The sequence below is a fragment of the Pristis pectinata genome, chromosome 26 (assembly GCF_009764475.1).
Source record: "Pristis pectinata isolate sPriPec2 chromosome 26, sPriPec2.1.pri, whole genome shotgun sequence".
Taxonomy (NCBI): domain Eukaryota; kingdom Metazoa; phylum Chordata; class Chondrichthyes; order Rhinopristiformes; family Pristidae; genus Pristis; species Pristis pectinata.
Window position 1 is genome coordinate 20,786,713 of NC_067430.1, and position 18,176 is coordinate 20,804,888.

The window sequence follows — 18,176 nt, forward strand, 5'->3', positions numbered from 1 at the left end:
CAGAAGATGGCCACCCAGCTCCTTGAGCCGTTCTCCTTCTTACCTCAATTCCACTTTCTCACCTGATTCCCATGATCCTTGCTTCTCCTGAATTCCAAAGATCTGTCAATCTCAGCCTTGTATGTACTCAAACAACTGAGCAGCTACAGCCCTCTAGGATAGAGAATTCCAACAGTTAACTACCCTTTTAGTGAGTACCCTTGTCTTAGTTCTAATGTCCAATGAGGTCAATGTGGGAACCACAGCCTCTTCCACAAATAGGACAAGGGGTATCCAATGGGATGTAATTTGTGAGGAGGTCCCCTGTCCTGCTGCTTACGCAGGACTTCTGTGTACCCCTGATGCAAGCCACCCAATACCATCCTATCCTTCTCCACTTTGAGTGATCATAGGCCAGCAATTCCAGGAAGTCAGTAGGAATGTTGCATTTTTTTCAAGGAATTCATTAATGTCGATTGAAATAGTTAAGTTCCCAGCACTAATCACTGAGCCACCCTGAAAATAGAATTGTTCCTTCTGTTTTTGTCCATTAACTGATCTTCCATTCATACGTTACCGTGGCACCATGAGCCCTTATCTTGTGTGGCTATTTTTTTATCTGGCACTTTATCTAATGCCCTTTTGAAAATACATGTATATTTTATTCATTGACAGTCTTTTATTCGCTCTGCAAGATACATCCTCAAAACAACTCTATAAATGTATCAAGATCAATTCACTTCCATAAAACCTTGTGGCCTCAGCCCAATCATGTTGAACTTTTCTAAATGTCCTTTTATCACTACTTTAGTAATGAATTCTGGGATTTTCCTGACAGTTGAAATTGGGGTAACTGGCTGATTGTTCCCTGTGTTCACCATCCCTCCTTTTGTGAATAGGGCTGCTGCATTTGGTATTTTTTCAATCGACTGTTTGTTCCAGAATCTAGGAAGTTTTGGTAGATTACAACCAAAGCATCCACCTTCTCTGCAGGCACCTTTTCAGAAGCAGACTATGTAAGTTATCAGGCTAGGGGATTTGTCAGCTTTACAGCCATTAATTCCTCAGTACTTCTTTACCGGTGTTAATGACTAACTTCACTCTTAATAGCTCTTTGGTTCCCCACTGTATTGCAGTGTTTTTGTGCTCTTTACTTTGAAGACAGATACATTTAATTATCTCAGCCATTTCCATTTTTCTTGTTATGATTTCTCCTCTCAGAGCCCTTAAGCAATTCTACCCCCACCTTGCTTCATTACTTTTGCTTTTACATGTTTGCAACTTTTACAATCCATTTTATTTGCTTCTTGCTAGTGTACTTGCTTTTCCATTTTTTTTAACCTTTTTAATCATTTGTTTATCATTTGCTGTTTGACACAAAACAATCATCAGATTTCTTGCTCCTTGCAAGTTGTATCTTCTCCTAATTTATTACTATCCTGATGAAAGATTGTTGACCTTAAATGCTCACTACTGTTTCTATCTGCTCATGTTATCTGACCTGTTAAGCATTTCCAGCTTTTTTTCTCTTCAGCTATCCTGTACTTCCTTGAGTAATAAAGATGGAGCACTTTACTTAGAATTTTTATTTCTCAGTGGATATGTAACCTGTTGAGAATTTTCAAATATTTTTATAAATATTCATCTGCCACTTCATTTTCAGATCCACTTTGAAACTTGGCTCTCATGCCTTTGTAATTAGCTTTATTTAAAATTCTAGTTTTGGATTTAAGAATATAACTATCTCACTCAAAGTGAAATTCTGTCACATTGAGCTATGATCATTTCCCCAGAAGATCTTTTGTAATGTGATTACTAATTAACTCTTGTACAAGATCTAAAGTAGCCTCTACTCTAGTTCATTCCACCACACATTGTTCTAGGAAGCTGCCTTAAATTCATTTTATAAACTCATCCTCAAGATTACACTTGTCAACTTGATCTCTCCAATTTATATGAAAATTAAAGTCCTGCCACAATTATTGCATTAGCTTTTCCCTTGTCATTTATTCTCTCTCCCCACGTGATTTTACTTCCTAATCATCTGGGAATAGATCATTCCTATGGTCCACATCATCCTTTATTGCAGGGCCACTCCAGTTATTTTCTATTCTCTTTGAAATTTATATATGTGGGAATACATAGTTCCCATCCTTGAGGCCCTTTACAGTAATTTTGCTGTAATGGAAATTAACTTGCCCATTTCCATTTATGCCACATTTATCTGCTTTGAACACTTATTTTGCATTCAGATGGTTTGACCACTTTTGTTTGCTTTTCATACTGTTAAACAATTCAGTCTGAAACCTGAATATCCCTTACCCCATGTCTCTGTGTTTCTTCTTTTGCCTTGCTCTGGTATTTTAAATTCATAATTATCCCTTCAGCTCACCACCACCTCCCACTCCCCCCCCCCCCCCCCCCCCCACCAATGTGCTAGTTACTTGATACACACCAGAACACTGAGAAACACTGGTTCTAGCCCGGTTTCTTTTCTGATATTGGTGCCAATGTCCCATAAAGCACCAGTCCCTATCTTCAGTACCATATTGAGCCACACATTTAACTCCTTGACTGCCTGTCCTCGTGTAAATTTGCACATGGCTTCATTTTAAGCTTTCCCCCCTGCCCCTTACTCATATGGTCTCCTGTAGCATGATCAGTTTGCACAGTTTATTCTTTCCTGCTTGTATATCTTGTACTTAAAGGTCAATGCCAATGACTTCTCCAACACATGCTGGTCCCTATTCCTACCAACTCTCAGCAGGCATGCCCTGCTGTGGATGACTGATTTTAGTGATGCACCCAAGGGGTGTGATTGCCTCCTAAATCAAACAATCCAGGCCTCTTGCTCTCTCCACCTCTCCCTCCCCCACCTGGCCCCACCTGATGCTTGCCAGGTCCCATCTCCTAGCACAGGGTCTAAACCTGAAACATTGACTTTGCCTCAGCAGATGCTAGCCTGACATGCTGAGTTCTTCCAGCAGTTTTTTTTTTGCTCCAGATCACAGCATCTGCAAACTCTTGTGGCAACACTCATTTCCTGCTGCATCCAAGCTCATTTCAGACTCCAGCTCAACCACTCAGCCACAATTTCAAGATGCCTCAGATTTGAAATATAGATGCAGGGAAATTATTATTGTGTATTATTTATTGCAAGGATTGCCTCCAGCCCACCACATTCTTGTGTTCATTAAATAGGGAGTGAAGGGTAAGTAATCTAACATCACTAAAAGCAACATGTGGAGTTAGGGTACAAAATCAAGTGGTTTCATAGTCATTTTAATATTTTGCTTTTAATTTACAGGCAGAATGTCCTCTCTGCCGGGAGATGTTCCAGCCCCACAAACTAATCTACTTGCGTCATTACATTTAGGATGAAAGAACCTGCATTAGTATGCCAATTGCTGGAGGTGGCTATTGCTTTAGTCATGAAATAGCTTGTTATGGAAATTCCCTGTCAGCACTTCCATTTGAGTGATGCACTTTTACCTGAATAGAATTAGTTTGGCAGTATCCACTCGAGTCATATGAAATAGTAAATCCACTTGACCAAACAGGGCCTAATAATTATAGCTCTTGGCAATCATACCAAGAACACTGAAGTTCAGGGTGTTGCTTAATGGCTAATATTAAGTCTTAGACAAAGGATGTGATCTGTAATTAAGTGCAGTAGTTTTCACCTTATCTCCCCATCTGCTCCCCAGGATATTACTTGTTTTTCAGGAAAGAATGGGGAAAGATGCCATGAATCTGAGATTTAGACTATGCTGTCTCTCATTGAGTGCAGTATTATCCTCATCTACTTTAAGTCTACGATCTGATGAGCATTTGGGTGCACCAACTGACTTTCTTGATTTGGGAGGTTCATTAACACACCTGTTGGGAATGGATGAAGGAAAACTTAAAAGCTTCCACCACATTTGATTATCCTTTAAGAAAATGCCCGATTTAAATAAATAAACACAGTTGAGTGATCAGGCCAGTTGTTTTATTTAATTCATTTAATTTTCACTTGTTTTCCCAGCATGAAGAAGGCTGAAGAAACAGCATTACAAATTATTTATTACAAGTAAAAATAAATGTAACATTAATGTGTGTGATGCAGAACCAGGAGTTTGTAAAACCTAGCACGAGATGTTGCTTTAGTTGAAGAAAGGCAGTTATACATGGTGTTCTGGATTGATGCTACCATGTTTGATAGAATGCAGCATGTGTCCCATTTGCACAATAACTGGTGATGATTGGTTTCATAGAAAATTGTACAAATGCACCATTTGTAAGAGCTCCTTTCTCTCAATTTAATGTTAAAGCATTAACCTCACCTAGATCACTACAGAAACAAGCATCTCAACTTTTGTGCACTTTTTGTGCATTGTTGGATTTACAACCACCCCATCACCCTTGAGTACAAAGTTTCCATTTGTGCACAGAAACTGCAAAAAAGGAGAAAGGAGACTTCTCCATTGGAGTCTTGGCTCCTAACTAAAATGCTTCAGGGTCTTTCCACTGAAATGGAAGAAAATGCATAGCACAACTCTGGGCATTTGGGGTGATGCAGTAACTAACTTATACCAAAGGTTAATTACAATTTCTGTTCCTATTCAGCATAGTTGAAGCTACTTAATCATGGGGGAATGCAAGATGTCTCCAAGCACACTTGTGCAGCTATGCTGTGCTTGTGCTCACCCTGCCCCATTTCAAGTTTGGAAGTTTGTGCAGTTTGAATACATGTGGGACACTTAATTACTGGCATTAAGTTGTGAACTTTGTAAACTGCACATGAGGACAGCACTTTATTTCTGGTGTGCGCCCTTTATACTGGTGGTTACCTGTCACCCACAGGTGATTCAGTCTTGATTTGCCCTGTGGTGGGGGAGTTAGAGGAGGAGAAGGACACAATGTCTTAAACACTTTAGCAGAGATGATTGGAACTGGGCAACTTTGGCCACATGAAGCAGAGGGCCTCCCTTACAGTGGAAGTCACATTTTAGGGAAAGTATGTAACCTAGCACTGATTCTAAACAATGAATCAACACCCACTCCAATCACATCAGATCCTGTTCACTATATTTGCTCATCCATTAATTCCCTGTGCAATTTTAAGCTTTAAAAAAAAACATAAGTGTAGCTCAAGGCAAACAAAAAATAACTAGTTCAACATAGGACTGTCATTCTAAGCAAACCAGTCTAAATGTTATAATCTTAGGAGTCAGCAATTTTAGATAAACTTTATAGCACCAGATCCTAAAATGTGAGGTGTTGGAGGTGAGGAAAGGAAGGCCAGGCAAAAAAAATTGTGGAAAAGTTTAATGGTGGGAATTTAAATCTCTCAAAACATTGTTGTCCCTTTAGATATAAAAAAAAAGGTTAAAAAACAATCCAAATCCAGTGGAGACAATGGAAAATTTGACATTTTAATATGAATCCAAGTTTTAATAGTAACTTTGCAACTTCTCTATCGACACTCTGGGCACATTGTATTATTTTACTCTCAACTCTCTTGCAGTACACCCCTTAAACTGGTGCAACATGCTGTACCTTCCATCAAATATGGTAAATAAAACCTTTTAGGTTGTGGTTGACTGACATGTTTCACAGGTGTTTGTAAGCAAGTTTCTACATGCACATTTTATACAGTTTTACATAGACAATGAGACCACTTCCGAAAGGGCATGGGTTGAATTGTTTTTCCCAAATAGCCTAGTTTTAAATTAAAAAAGTCAAATATTCTGGAGGTTAACCCTGTCTTAAATCAATTTATATAAATTGAAGAGGAAATAACATGCATACCATCCCATACAAACAGACACACACACACCTATTTGTTCAGTAAAGGTATAAATTAGGAGAACAGATTAATCCTGGGTCATGAGTTAAAAATCATACAAGGTGATGGAACAATAACTAGGTTTTAAAACTATGATTTTCCTGAAGGTGTTGAACCCAAGGATGCTGGCTTAGTAAAGCACCAGTGCTCAACTCAAAGTTGCCAGGCATCACACACCAGCCTCAGCTGGCTATTTGGCCAGAAACAGCACACACTCATGTGCACTTCCCAGCTGGGAACTACCAGATTACACAAGGCATCTCTGGCTGCTGTATTGACCAGGAGCACCTCCTAGTGCTGCCCTCAGCTAACATCAATGCAGCAACAGACCAAAGACAGCTGGAGTTTCATTTCAACTGCTTAATCCAATCATAAAGCTACCCAATAATGGTCCCTATTCGCTGCTCATTCACAATTTATTTATATACAATTGCCCTATTCCACCATCTTACTTTAACTAGTACTTCAGATTCCCAGCAATCAAGCCAATTAAATGCCAAAATCTCATGAACATTGATAGTGTCTCTTAGACTCCAAGGAGTTGAAAGAGTGAAATATGTTCAGTTTCTTTTGCAATAAAATCCACTTGTCTCTCCCTCTCCATTTCCTGATGGTAAACTTGGAATTTGCTCTAAGCACAGCTGCCTCCAAGTACAATATTGGAACTTTGGTGAATCTTAAACCACCTCCCACTGGTATACATGAAAGCTGATAGCTTTAGTAGTTTAAAGAACTGAACAAAGCCACTTCAGCACACACTTTTTAAAATGTTGGGATCTTGGAGTTGTTACAGTTTTAAGTTCAAAGCTCAGAATCTTGAGTTCATATCAAATAAAACTTCAATAACATTGATTTCTTCCCAATTACTAGTATCTAGCCTGAAATTTAAAGCTCAATGCCAATTTCTTTAAAATTGATTCTTGGATTTAAAATAGGGGATTATCATACTGCTCAATTCCTTAGTCCTCAAGGATACAGCTTTAAAAGGCTGTGAGCTTTGCTTCACTCATCTTGCAAACTCTGATCCTCAAACTCTGATTCACTGATGCCATCACCCTCCCATCCCACCCATTCTCTTCCAAACCCCGCACCTCAATAATAAAAGCAGCTTCCAATATCTCATTACGACCTGTAAATGAAGCAAAGAGCTGTGCCTTATCCAACTATTCAACATTGTATCATAATACTGCAACAGTACCTTGCCAAAAGCTTCTATAATTTGGGTAATCACATTTTTGAAATAAAATCTATTTAACCAAGTATAGAACTGGTTTGATATTTTAATTTTTTTTCCAAATGACAAAAATGAAAGTACATTTGAAGCAACTGGCATATAGTATACAATCAAAAGGGAAATTTTAATGAAGTCACCTATAAATTAAATCAAAATGGTCAGGGAAAAAGTGTTGTATCATATAAAGACAATGTCTCGGTGCCAAAAAATAATCTCAGAACTAAATCACCTTCTAAAATGTACCCTTCAGAAAGGCCTGGAGCAAAACATGATAATAATAAAGTCGTGTGACTTGCGATTATTGTCCAATGTTTACATGTAAAGAGGTGGGAGAAGATAATCCTGGAGTGCCAAGCAGCATGTTCTCTAACTGGCAAATGCTTTTGTAGATTCCTCCTTCCCCTTGTATGTCCTTTTCCCGTGTGTGAATGGTAGATATCTGTACTTGATCATGTGCTGTTTTAAAGGGCAGAAAAAGAAATTAGGACAAGACTGGCATCTCAGAACAATTTCCCCATACAGAAACCCCTCCCATTCCAGAGAGTATGGTCTCATGGTTATCAAAGGCCATTCAAAACCTCACAAACCAATCCCTCTTAATGCTATTCAAGGCAGTGACTACTGGTAAATTTTTGGGCCTTCATAAGGTTTTCCAAAAGCTGATGTGGAAATCAGACCTGAACCATTAACTGTTCCTTTCCCTGCAGATGCTGCCTAACCTGCTAATAATTCCAGCATTTGTCATGCCCTGTGCACATTTCCAGTATCAGTCATGGGACAATATTCCTGACTAGTTGTTTTTATTTTTTATTTCCAGTACTTCTCCATCCAAAGCTCCATAGTACCAGAGGCTCAAACTGTAGGATCAGCTCAGCTGTGGCCAAACGGCCTTAGGACTGAGTTGACATACCTTCTCTAACCCAACACATTGTGGCTTGGTCCCAGTTGTCTTGAGCAGTAGGCAGTTTATCTCGTCAACACAGACAACACTAGGTGTTCTTGGCATCTGCACACCTGCAGGGTAGTGGGGTCATTTGATGAAGAGGAATTGAAGCCAATTTCTTGGTGAAAAAACTGGCTTTTAAATCCCTGCACACCACAAAACACCACACAAACAACATACTGAAAATTAAGAATTTTTAAAGGCACCATGTTCTAATAAGTCCAGTGATGGTCTTGACTTCAAGCTTCTACTAGAGTTTGCTTTTTCTCTTACAGCTGTAGTTTGAGACTTCCTGCACTTGAATCCTCAGTGCCCATGGTTCATGTTCAATGGCACGTCCTTGAAGGCTGCAATACCGAGCAGCAAGTTTGCTATCAGAACTACCCTGCATAACTTCACATTCTTGTAGTGCAGTTAGAGCCATTGGGAAACTCCTAAAATGAAAATCTCACCCCTAGCCCCACAGGACAGAGTAAACAGCTGTGATTTTGCTGCTAGATTGGTTCTGCAGGTCTGCATTGTTTATTATTATGACATCTTATTCACAACTTACCTTATTTGCCTCTTACATGGTAATGCAGAAGAGCATAATGAAGTACATGACCAGAATTGGCCAGAAAACGGGCACATTGAAGGCATCGAAGAATGTGCAAACCATGGCTACTATTATTCCTTTTGTAGCAGAGTGCCTGAAAACAAAAAGAAAAAAAAAATCCAGGATTTATTTGACAATTTTGACCTTATTTTAGGAGGTGGGATGGAAGTGCTTGACCTCTACACCAAGGACCCCTAGCAAAACTAAAGTCAATAGGCATAAAGTGAATGCGGTCTGGCACTGTGCTTTTGGCAAACCCAAATGAATGAGCAGGTTCTAGGTAAATAAATACACTTGATAGTTCTTGATGATCATCACTTTGCTGATGATTACAAGTTGACCAGTTGGAACGTAATTATCTGGATTGGTCTTGTCCTGCCTTCTGAATGTGGTCTTTGAAACTTTTGATAATGTTGGGTAGATGCCAATGTTGGCACTGCATTGGGATACTATGGCTTGAGGCACAAGCAGGTTATGGAGCATTTGTCTTCTCTACTACAGTCAAGATGTGCCTGGTTCCAATGGCTTTTCTGTACCCAGTGCTCTCAGCCATTTTTTGCTATCACATTCAGTGAATCTAATTGGCTGCAGACTAACTCCTGTGATGGTGGGTTCTCAGAAGGAAGCTGACATGGATAATCATTCATTATCAGATCTGACAGGACTGCAGGAGCTTTTATCCGATCTGTTGCTTGTGATATTCTTAGCTCTACCTATTGCATGCTTGTCTTTTCTGTTAGCACACACGTAGTCCCATGTTGCAGCTTCACTACATCTCAGTTTCAGACATGCAGATTGTGATGGAATACATTTCTGTTCCTGCTGGTGGTGCAGTTGATTCACGGATGCCTAGCTTAGAGCTGCTAGATCTGTTCTGTTTAGCACAATGGCGTATCATACAGTGCATGGAGGTTCTCCCAGCTATGAAGACAATACCGTCTCCACAAGATCTGTGCAATGGTCACTCCTTCCAATGTTATTCTGGACTGATGCATTTGCCAAAGGTAGATCGATGAGAATGAGATCCACTTGATTTATGCTGGTTCATCTAGTATCTGTGCAGATCTGATCTCACAAGCTGTATCCTTAAGGAATTGGGCAGCTCAGTCAGCAGTAATGCTAGCAAGCCATTTAAGGATGGACAATGGAGTCCCCAATCAGACTATCCATGCTCCTATAAGTGCTTCAAATATTATAGAACATGGAGGAGCACTACTCATTAGCTGAGGGAGAATGACCTGATGCCATGAGACCTCATGGGTTTTGTGAGTTGAAGACTTTCTGAACTACACCTCCTGGCCTGTATACCACTGTACTCCCACACTGGGTGGGTCTGTCTTATCAATGGGATAGGACATACCAAGGATTGTGATCAAGGAATACAAGTCACACTCACCTATGTCAGGCTGGTGCTCACTTGTCTGTGGGGAGAGCACTCCCAATTTTGTCATTACTCATTGGTTGTCTGAGGAGGATTTTACAACATTGACCAGGCTGGGAGCAACTTTGCAACGTCATATCAGTGCCCAGGTCAAATGGTGAGTGGTCCATCAAGTTCTATCCCTTGACTGAAATGGTTTCTAGAAGGCAGTTAAAAATGAGTCTACAGTTACATGTGGGTCTGACCAGGTAGGTATGGTCAATGTCCTCCATAAAGAACATGTGAATCAGATTTTTTAAAATTATATACAGCAATTAGATTTGTGGCCAATATTGCTGAATTTATTAACAGAGTTTAAATTCCACAGCTGCCGTAGTAGGATTTAAACTTGAGCCTCTAGTTTGCACATCCAGGACTCTTGTACTAAACTCAACCACTGTATCATCAACATACCTACTGCAGCAGAACCTGTTGACAGCAGCATCGTGCACGCTCTTAAAGTAACATGCACAATTATAACATTGGACTACCAGTGTGTATGAACAGCAAACACAGCAAGCAATACACAGAGCAATATGATCCCACATTCAATGGATGAAATCTAGTTCTGTCACATTTGGTTGTGAATGGTGGTGGGTAATGATGGCAAAATCTAGCACTTATGTACCAAAGACACAGCTTAAGCATTCAATGTCAGCCAAAACTGTCATGTGGATAATCCATCTTGGATGCCTTAACTCTCCACCATTATTCTATATGATAGAGAACAAGCTGATAATGTAGAAACTTGCCCAAGCATGACCATCTCACAAAAACAATAGCAAAAATCCAATCCAGTCAAATTACCACCTGATCAGTCTACACAATCATTAGTTAAGTGATGGCTGGTGTCATTAAGAGATCTATCATGCATCACACCAATAATCTGCTCACTAATACTTAGTTGGGTTTTGCTCAGACCACTCATTCAGATCTCACAGTCATGGTTCAAACATGGACAAAACAGCTGAATACCAGAGGCAAAGTGAGAGCAACTTCCCTTGACATGAAAGCAGAATTTGACCAACCCTAGTAAGACTGAAGTTAGTGGAATCAACAGGATAGGCTCCATTGGTTGCAATATCTTACGCAATAGGAAGATAGTTACAGTTGATGGAAGACAGTTACCTCTGCCCAGGACTTCACCACAGGAATTTTCCAGGGCAGTGTCCTCGACCCAACCGTATTCAGCTACTTCCTTCTACAAGTTCAAAAGTGGGGTTATTCAATAACGAGTGCACAATGTTTCATTCCATTGCAACTTCATAGAAAATAAAGCATTCTCTCTCAGTGTGTCAAATCCTCCAACTATCAGCATTCTGCAGCTCACTTCTGGCCATAACATAAATGCCACAAGTACAACAGCATGTTAGGGTCGGGTACTCTGTAGTAAGTGACTGATATGCTGACTTCCCCAAGTCTATTTAGCAACCATAGACCTTAATCAGGAGAGTGATAGAATACTTTGCACTTGCCCCAAAATGCATGCAGATTCAACATCAACCAAGAAAGTTAATACCAAGGCAAAGCAGCCTGCTTAACCAGCAATCAAAACATTAATTCCCCTTCACCACTTGTGTACTTCGGCTGTAGTACTATTCACAAAATACACTGCAATTATTCTCCAAAGGCTACCTTGATAGCACCTCACAAATTCATGACCTTTAGCTCTGAGGAAAGATTAAGTAGACTAGGACACTTATTTGGAACGGGGTGGGATTTACTTGAGCTGTACAACATTGAGCAGCCTAGAAAGAGTAAACAAGAAGGACCCATTTCCCTTAGAGTTAATTAGCACAGATTTAAAGTAAATTGGTAGAAGGGTTAGAAGAGAGAACAAGGACCTAGGAGCTACAAAGATCTGAAAACATTGCCTGAAAGGGTTAATAGTGACAGAAACTATCACACTTAAACGGTACTTGGATGCTTATCTGAAAAGCCACAATTTGTAGGGCTACGTACCCATTATTAGGTGGAATGATATCAAGCAGCTCTTTATCGACCGGAACAGACAGATTGAGCTGAATACCTCTCTTGTATTATAAATTTAATGATCTGAACCATACTTTGGGAAATAAATTTCTCATTGGCAATTTACTTTTCCTACTTTAAAAAAATATATTTTATAGGATGTAGGCATCACCAAGGTCAGCAATTACTGATGATTCCTATTACCTCCCAAAGAAGCTGATCTTGAACAATTGTAGACCTCCCTGTGAAGGTACCACCCACAGAGGAGATGGAGGGTGGGGGCGGGTTTCCAGTATTCAGATGATAGAGGAATGATGATGCATTTCCAAATCAAGATGTGTGACTTGGAAGGGAGCATACTGTATAGCTGATGGCTTTCCCTCATGTGCTTCTACTTCCTGCCCTTATCTTTTCAGTCTCTTCAATTTTACAGTCCTGGCAACGTCTTCACAGATCACATCTTTCCAATAATGCGTCGATGGGAACTCTAAGCTGTAGCCCAATAGGTGTTACATGTAGCTCTGGCATAACATCCCTGTTCTTATGTTCTATGCCATGATTAATAAAGGAAAGCATCCCTATGCTGTTTCAAGCATATTATTGACCTGCACTGGTACTTTAAGGATCTGTGCATTCATCACGGTCTCGTTGTTCTTTCTGCATCATTCAACATCCTTGCATTTATTGTATTTCCCCTTGCCTTGTTGTACCTTCCTAATTCCATTGCATCACACTTCCCTGTGATAAATTCTATTTGCCACTTTCCTGCCCATCTAACAAACCAGACCATCCACACCTTCCTACATTCTAAAGCTTTCCTCCTTATCATCAATCCCAGAGCCAACCTTTGCATTATTTGCAAATTTCTTTATCATATCCCCTACATTTATATCTGATTCATTAATACATATTACAAAAATCAGAGGATGAGGTACTAGTCCTGTGGAACCCCACTGGTAGCAACAGTCTAGTCTCCAAAGCACGCAGCAACCATTGCCCTTTACTTCCACCAAGCCAATTTTGGATCCAATTTGCCACTCTCCCTTGGATCCCATGGACCTTTGGTCTTTATTCCAATGTGTCATATGGAGTGCTCAAGGCAGGTAGCTTGGATGCACTTAAGGAAATTTAAATAAGCACATGAGGGGAGACAGAAATAGATGCTTTCCCTAATGGAGGCCTGTGTGGAGCATAAACATTGGCATTGACTGGGTCAAATGCAGTCTTCCAAGCTGTAAATTTTATCCAATGGTGTGCCCAACTGCTGGTAATTATGTTAACCTGTGAGGTGATACTTCCCTGTCCAAAGTGATCACAATGCTTTTCCTGAAATATGGAAATGTCTCCAACACTTCTACCTTCCTTGCCAGTATCAACTCACTGAAGCAGTTTAATGCATCAGTAACCCTAACTCATGATGCAAACTATGACAATTAACCCTGGCTAACTGTTGACAAACAGACCTACTGCAGCTCTAGAAGTCCTCCATCATTTTGTGCCTCTATTCTCTTACTAGCTCACTGGAAGAGAAGGTAATCCAGATTACAGATAGCATGAAGCAGGGATCAGCAAACATTAGTTGGATTTGATGCCAACATCACTGTGGAGGAACAATTGTGGTGTCTACAAATCACTTACCAGAACTTGAATTCTGGTAGCCTTCTTATAAAGGGTCTAAACTCCTCATTCTGCTTTGTCGGTAGTGCAGGTCCATCATCTGGAGAGGGGAGAGAAAGAACAGGAATATTTACTAGCAGTTGTGAAGCTAGCAACCTCAATAAAACAAACCTACATATACATAAAGCCTTCCATGACTTCATAACATCACAAAATCCTTTACAGCAACCAAGTATTTCTGAAGTATAATCCATTAATTCAGCAATCTCAATAGTCAAAATGTGCACAGCAAGGTTCTGTAAACACCATCATGATAATGACCAGAAAATGTGTCTTCATTAGGCCAAATCATGCTGGATGTGATCAGTGGTTCTTAAGGAAACAACCAGTGTTCAGCTACTTTTAGGAAAGCAAGTGCCAGATTTATGCAAGTCCTCTGCAAGGTCAGGACATTGAGTGACAGATTTTGGCACATCACAGGACTCCACGAGTGTCCTGACCAATAATTATCCATCAATGAAAACATGATGGGCATAATTGAGCAGGATTCAGCTAGCCACAATGGCTGAGCCCATGGGGAAATTTGCCTTGACAATCCAGATCTGGTAGAGGATTGCACTCCCCATACATATGGATGCATATGCCAGCCTGGAGAAGAGGATAAAAATGTAAAGTATTTAAGAAATAACTTATAAAAAGTGTCCCAGTGACATTTAAAAACTGTTTCAAAGCCTTCGCAAAAGACAAAGCTCCTCCTCAGTCTTGCCTTCTGTCAAAAAGCTGAGTGTTCCAAAGACAGAGCCCAAGCACTACACTACATGAAACATATTCACTGCCAATGCAGAGATGGACAGTTGCAGTGGTCAGCTTGTTCATCCTCCATATCCTGACAAGGACTAGAAGTGGCTAGCTGAATCCTGCTCAATTATGCCCATCATGTTTTCATTGATGGATAATTATTGGTCAGGACACTTGGGTATACTCCCTTGTTCTTCTAAATATAGCAATGTGGGATACTATGTCCACCTGAAGTAACAGATGGGACCCTTGTAACTTTGCTTTAACAGTACTATATCTTTCCAGCACTTCTCCTGTTCTGCATAAATTTTTGTGCTTTATCATACAGGTGACAGTATGGAGCGTGCGTTATAACCAGTAATTCCATTCTGGTTAATTTTCTATTTATAAGGGAAGACTCTGAAACTTAGAATCATTTGGGTTTTGTATCCTGAAATCACTGTAACCACAGTTTTAGATATGGTAAGTGTAGTTCCTTCTGAAAACAAATGTTTATCTTCAAAACTATTGTAGGCAAATCAGGTGGGCTATCAGGAACCCCAAGATCTGCCGTGACATCACCTGTTTATCAAACTGCAGGAAGTATTCTATTTATAACCCTCAGTATATTTTTTCCATTCAATGATAATTTGATAGTTTTGTAGTTTCTACAATACGAGAAAAAAAATCAACTGTAAGCAACATTTTATTCTCACTTGCACGCCAACTCATGACAGTTGTATTCAGGTGGCAACTGTTCAGCGAATAAAGTCTCCAGCTGATTTTAATGGAATCTATCATCAGAGACAGTGACTGAGCATTTGCACTAGAGTGAGCTGATCAAAGACAGTATGTATTTGCAACAGTAGGTTGCACCTGACTGACTATGTTGAATTTTTGATAGCACAGGAGTGTCCATTTATCACTGTCCTATAACCAGTGCTGGATAGAATTAGTTGGTACAAGGTTAGCCTTTGGCAAGGATGTGATTGTGATCACCTCTATCATCATGGAGCCAGATAATCAATACTGGATCTGGCCAGAGGGGCGCTGGCATTCAAACAGTCCCACAGCAATAGTCAGTGTCTCAAGTGAACCCCTAGTCTCATATACAAAAATTCCCACTGTGCAATCAGGAGACTAAATGCAGAATATTAGTCAGAAGTGACACAGCAAGATATTCAAATGGCCCGAATTAAAAATTGGTTTCTCTCTCCTTTATAAGGTGTGGAGAATGAGAAGCACAGTAACCACCCCCTCTGTAGCACTCTCTAACCCACTCCTCTTTCACATTGGTAAAGCTTATTGACTAAAATTTAACACTTCTTTTGCAGCTGTAATTATCCCACACATACTGAAGAACGAACAAATCACTGGTGCACACAACAGCAGTAAGCCTGGAGGAAGCAGTCCCCCCACAAATAACTCTCCAGGAATGACACTAACTCCCAAAATATTCTTAGACCGTCAAGAATATTAATGGATGGATAGGAAGAATGCATCTTTTTGTGCAGTCTGGAGCAGCCAGATGGAAATTGGAGGACAGCTTTGCACTTGGGGTGGGGGGGGGGGGGGTAGTGTGGTGGGGGGTGGCATTCATAGAGCAAATTTCAACACAACTCATACCCACTCCCAGGATCATCACAACAGTGCTTACTAGTGCCAGTTTGGAAAGCTAACAGTGAGGAATGTTCAGCACCATCATTCAGCTTTGATTAAATTAGCACTTTGAGATAAAGTATAAAATGAGCACAATGCTCAACATACACTGATCACACCAAAACATTTCAGGCCTGGACAATTGTCCTCCAAGCACTCTGAATTAAGAACAGATGGGTAAAATTTCTTTACAGAGGGCACTTAGCATTCTTTGCCATCAATAGTTATTGAAAGGGAGATTCCTTTCAACAGTTGGTGGCTAACCACTTGATGAGGGGATGTTAATGGGTGTCAGAACAAGTACAAATTGGGGTGAGACTTGGCTTCGTATGGAGAACAAAGTGGCACTAGCTCAACTCTGTAAGTGGCCCCTTTTACTGCTGTAACTTTTCAGCAAGAATGTGCAACTGTATGCAGTTCATTAAAAGTACCATAACTCTCCTCAATTTTTTTGACTCCAAATTAACATTTCTCTTGACAATTTGCACATACTTCGTTTGCGTAAGATAAACAGCATATAAGAGCTATTCAGTTCATGCCAGGATTTACAGTTTACTCAAAGCCGTCCTTTAGTCTTTTCTCATCTGTACTTATAAACATCACCCTAAAGTCCCCTTCTCCTTTATATGCTTATTAATAACCCTTTTAATGCATTTATAGGATCAGGTATTTATCTCAATCATTCCATACTCTGTGGTAGCAGGTCCCACATCCTCGGTACTCTCTAGGTAAGAAACTTCTTTTGAAATTCCAACTTTTTAAAAAAAAATATGGTGACCATCTCACATAGATGACCTTTAGTTTTGTCTTCCACATGTGAAAGTCTGTTTACCAAAATCCCTTAACATTTTAAACACCTCTATTAGGTCTCCAGTCAAATTGTCTTATTTTTCTTCCCACCCACCACCACCACCTCCCTACCCAGCCCCACCCCCCCCCCCCCCCCGCACCCCCACACACACAGATATCCAGCCTGTTCTTCCGTTCCTGAAGGGTTTACACTTCAGATCTAATATTACCATTGTAAGTATTTTCCACACCCTCTTGAATGACTCTAAAAACTTTTATAAGATGATGGATAGGACTGTACACAGTGCTTTCTGCATGCTCCAACCAATGTCTTATTTCTTACTAGAGTGCAACATGTATTATTTCACTGGCTTCCTTGAGATTTTTATTTCTGAAAACAGGCATGTCCTCCATTTTTCTAAGGCAGATGGACTTGCCACATCTCTTCCGTTCATGCAAACCTGTTCTCTTGACACACGTTATGGCATCTAGCCAACCCATGTAATCCTCCATGAAAAGTACACAGGGAAAGGCGTTATAATCTGCACTTTCAAAAGTAAATCAAAGAACCCTCTATAATACTGACCTAAAATTTCTTATGTCTTGGACACTCTTTTTCCTTGATATTTATCCGTGGATGAGACATTCTCAGGTGTCATCACCCCCTCCATTTATATTTCGAGCTTCCAATCTAATTTTGCCAATTCTTTTAAATATCCTTTTCCTGTATCTGTGGCAGGTGCAGCTTGATTACATACCTGACAGCAAAACTGCAGATAAACTTTTGTAGCTAATGGTAAAGGTAATGGAGACCAACCTACTTTGGAAGCTATTTCTAATTCTGGATAGAAAGTTTGACCAGAGCTTTGCCGAATTGAAGTCCATTTTTATAGGACTTTGAAGAAAAACAATATACTCTTATCCAGGAGATACCAAACAATGCAACTAATTGCTGCACTCGACCAAGCTGGTAAAGAGAGAGATGCCAAACTTCATTCACTTGAAAAAGCTTTAATTACGACTAAGCAAAACCTGGAAAAGCAACAGAGGATCATCGACCTGGAAGGACACAGCAGGAGGAAAAACTTAAGAATCATCAACTTTCCAGAAGACACCGAGACTGGTAACCCTACAGAATTCTTTTCTCAACTTTTGGTCGATGTGTTTCGGTTCGATATGTTCCCTGCTGACCCCATTCTGGACAGAGCTCATAGAGCTTAAGATTCAAACCTGCTCCGGATCAAAAACCTCAGCCAGTCATTTTGAGAGTTTCATTTTGTCAGCGTCAAGGAACTTTTGATTCGTACCGCTCGTCAATGTGGAATGATTCAATTTAAACAATGGAAGTTTCGAATAGTTGAA

The 18,176-nt window shown here is 40.1% G+C and overlaps 2 protein-coding genes across 3 annotated transcripts in view; one reads left to right on the forward strand and one right to left on the reverse strand.

Moving 5' to 3' along the window:
• The window catches only part of pex10 (peroxisomal biogenesis factor 10), a 29,539-nt gene extending 25,578 nt beyond the window's left edge, over positions 1-3,961 (forward strand). The window contains 1 exon segment of the mRNA XM_052039509.1: positions 3,287-3,961. Coding sequence (XP_051895469.1) covers positions 3,287-3,355 — 69 coding nt within the window. The 3' untranslated portion in view covers positions 3,356-3,961.
• A 3,113-nt stretch (positions 3,962-7,074) lies between these two features.
• The window catches only part of rer1 (retention in endoplasmic reticulum sorting receptor 1), a 32,611-nt gene continuing 21,509 nt past the window's right edge, over positions 7,075-18,176 (reverse strand). For both annotated transcript variants that reach the window (XM_052039510.1, XM_052039511.1), the window contains exons 5-7: positions 13,611-13,689; positions 8,540-8,675; positions 7,075-7,499 (exon numbers count right to left, since the gene is read on the reverse strand). In XM_052039510.1, coding sequence (XP_051895470.1) covers positions 8,552-8,675; positions 13,611-13,689 — 203 coding nt within the window. In that variant the 3' untranslated portion in view covers positions 7,075-7,499; positions 8,540-8,551. The remainder of the gene's footprint in view (positions 7,500-8,539; positions 8,676-13,610; positions 13,690-18,176) is intronic.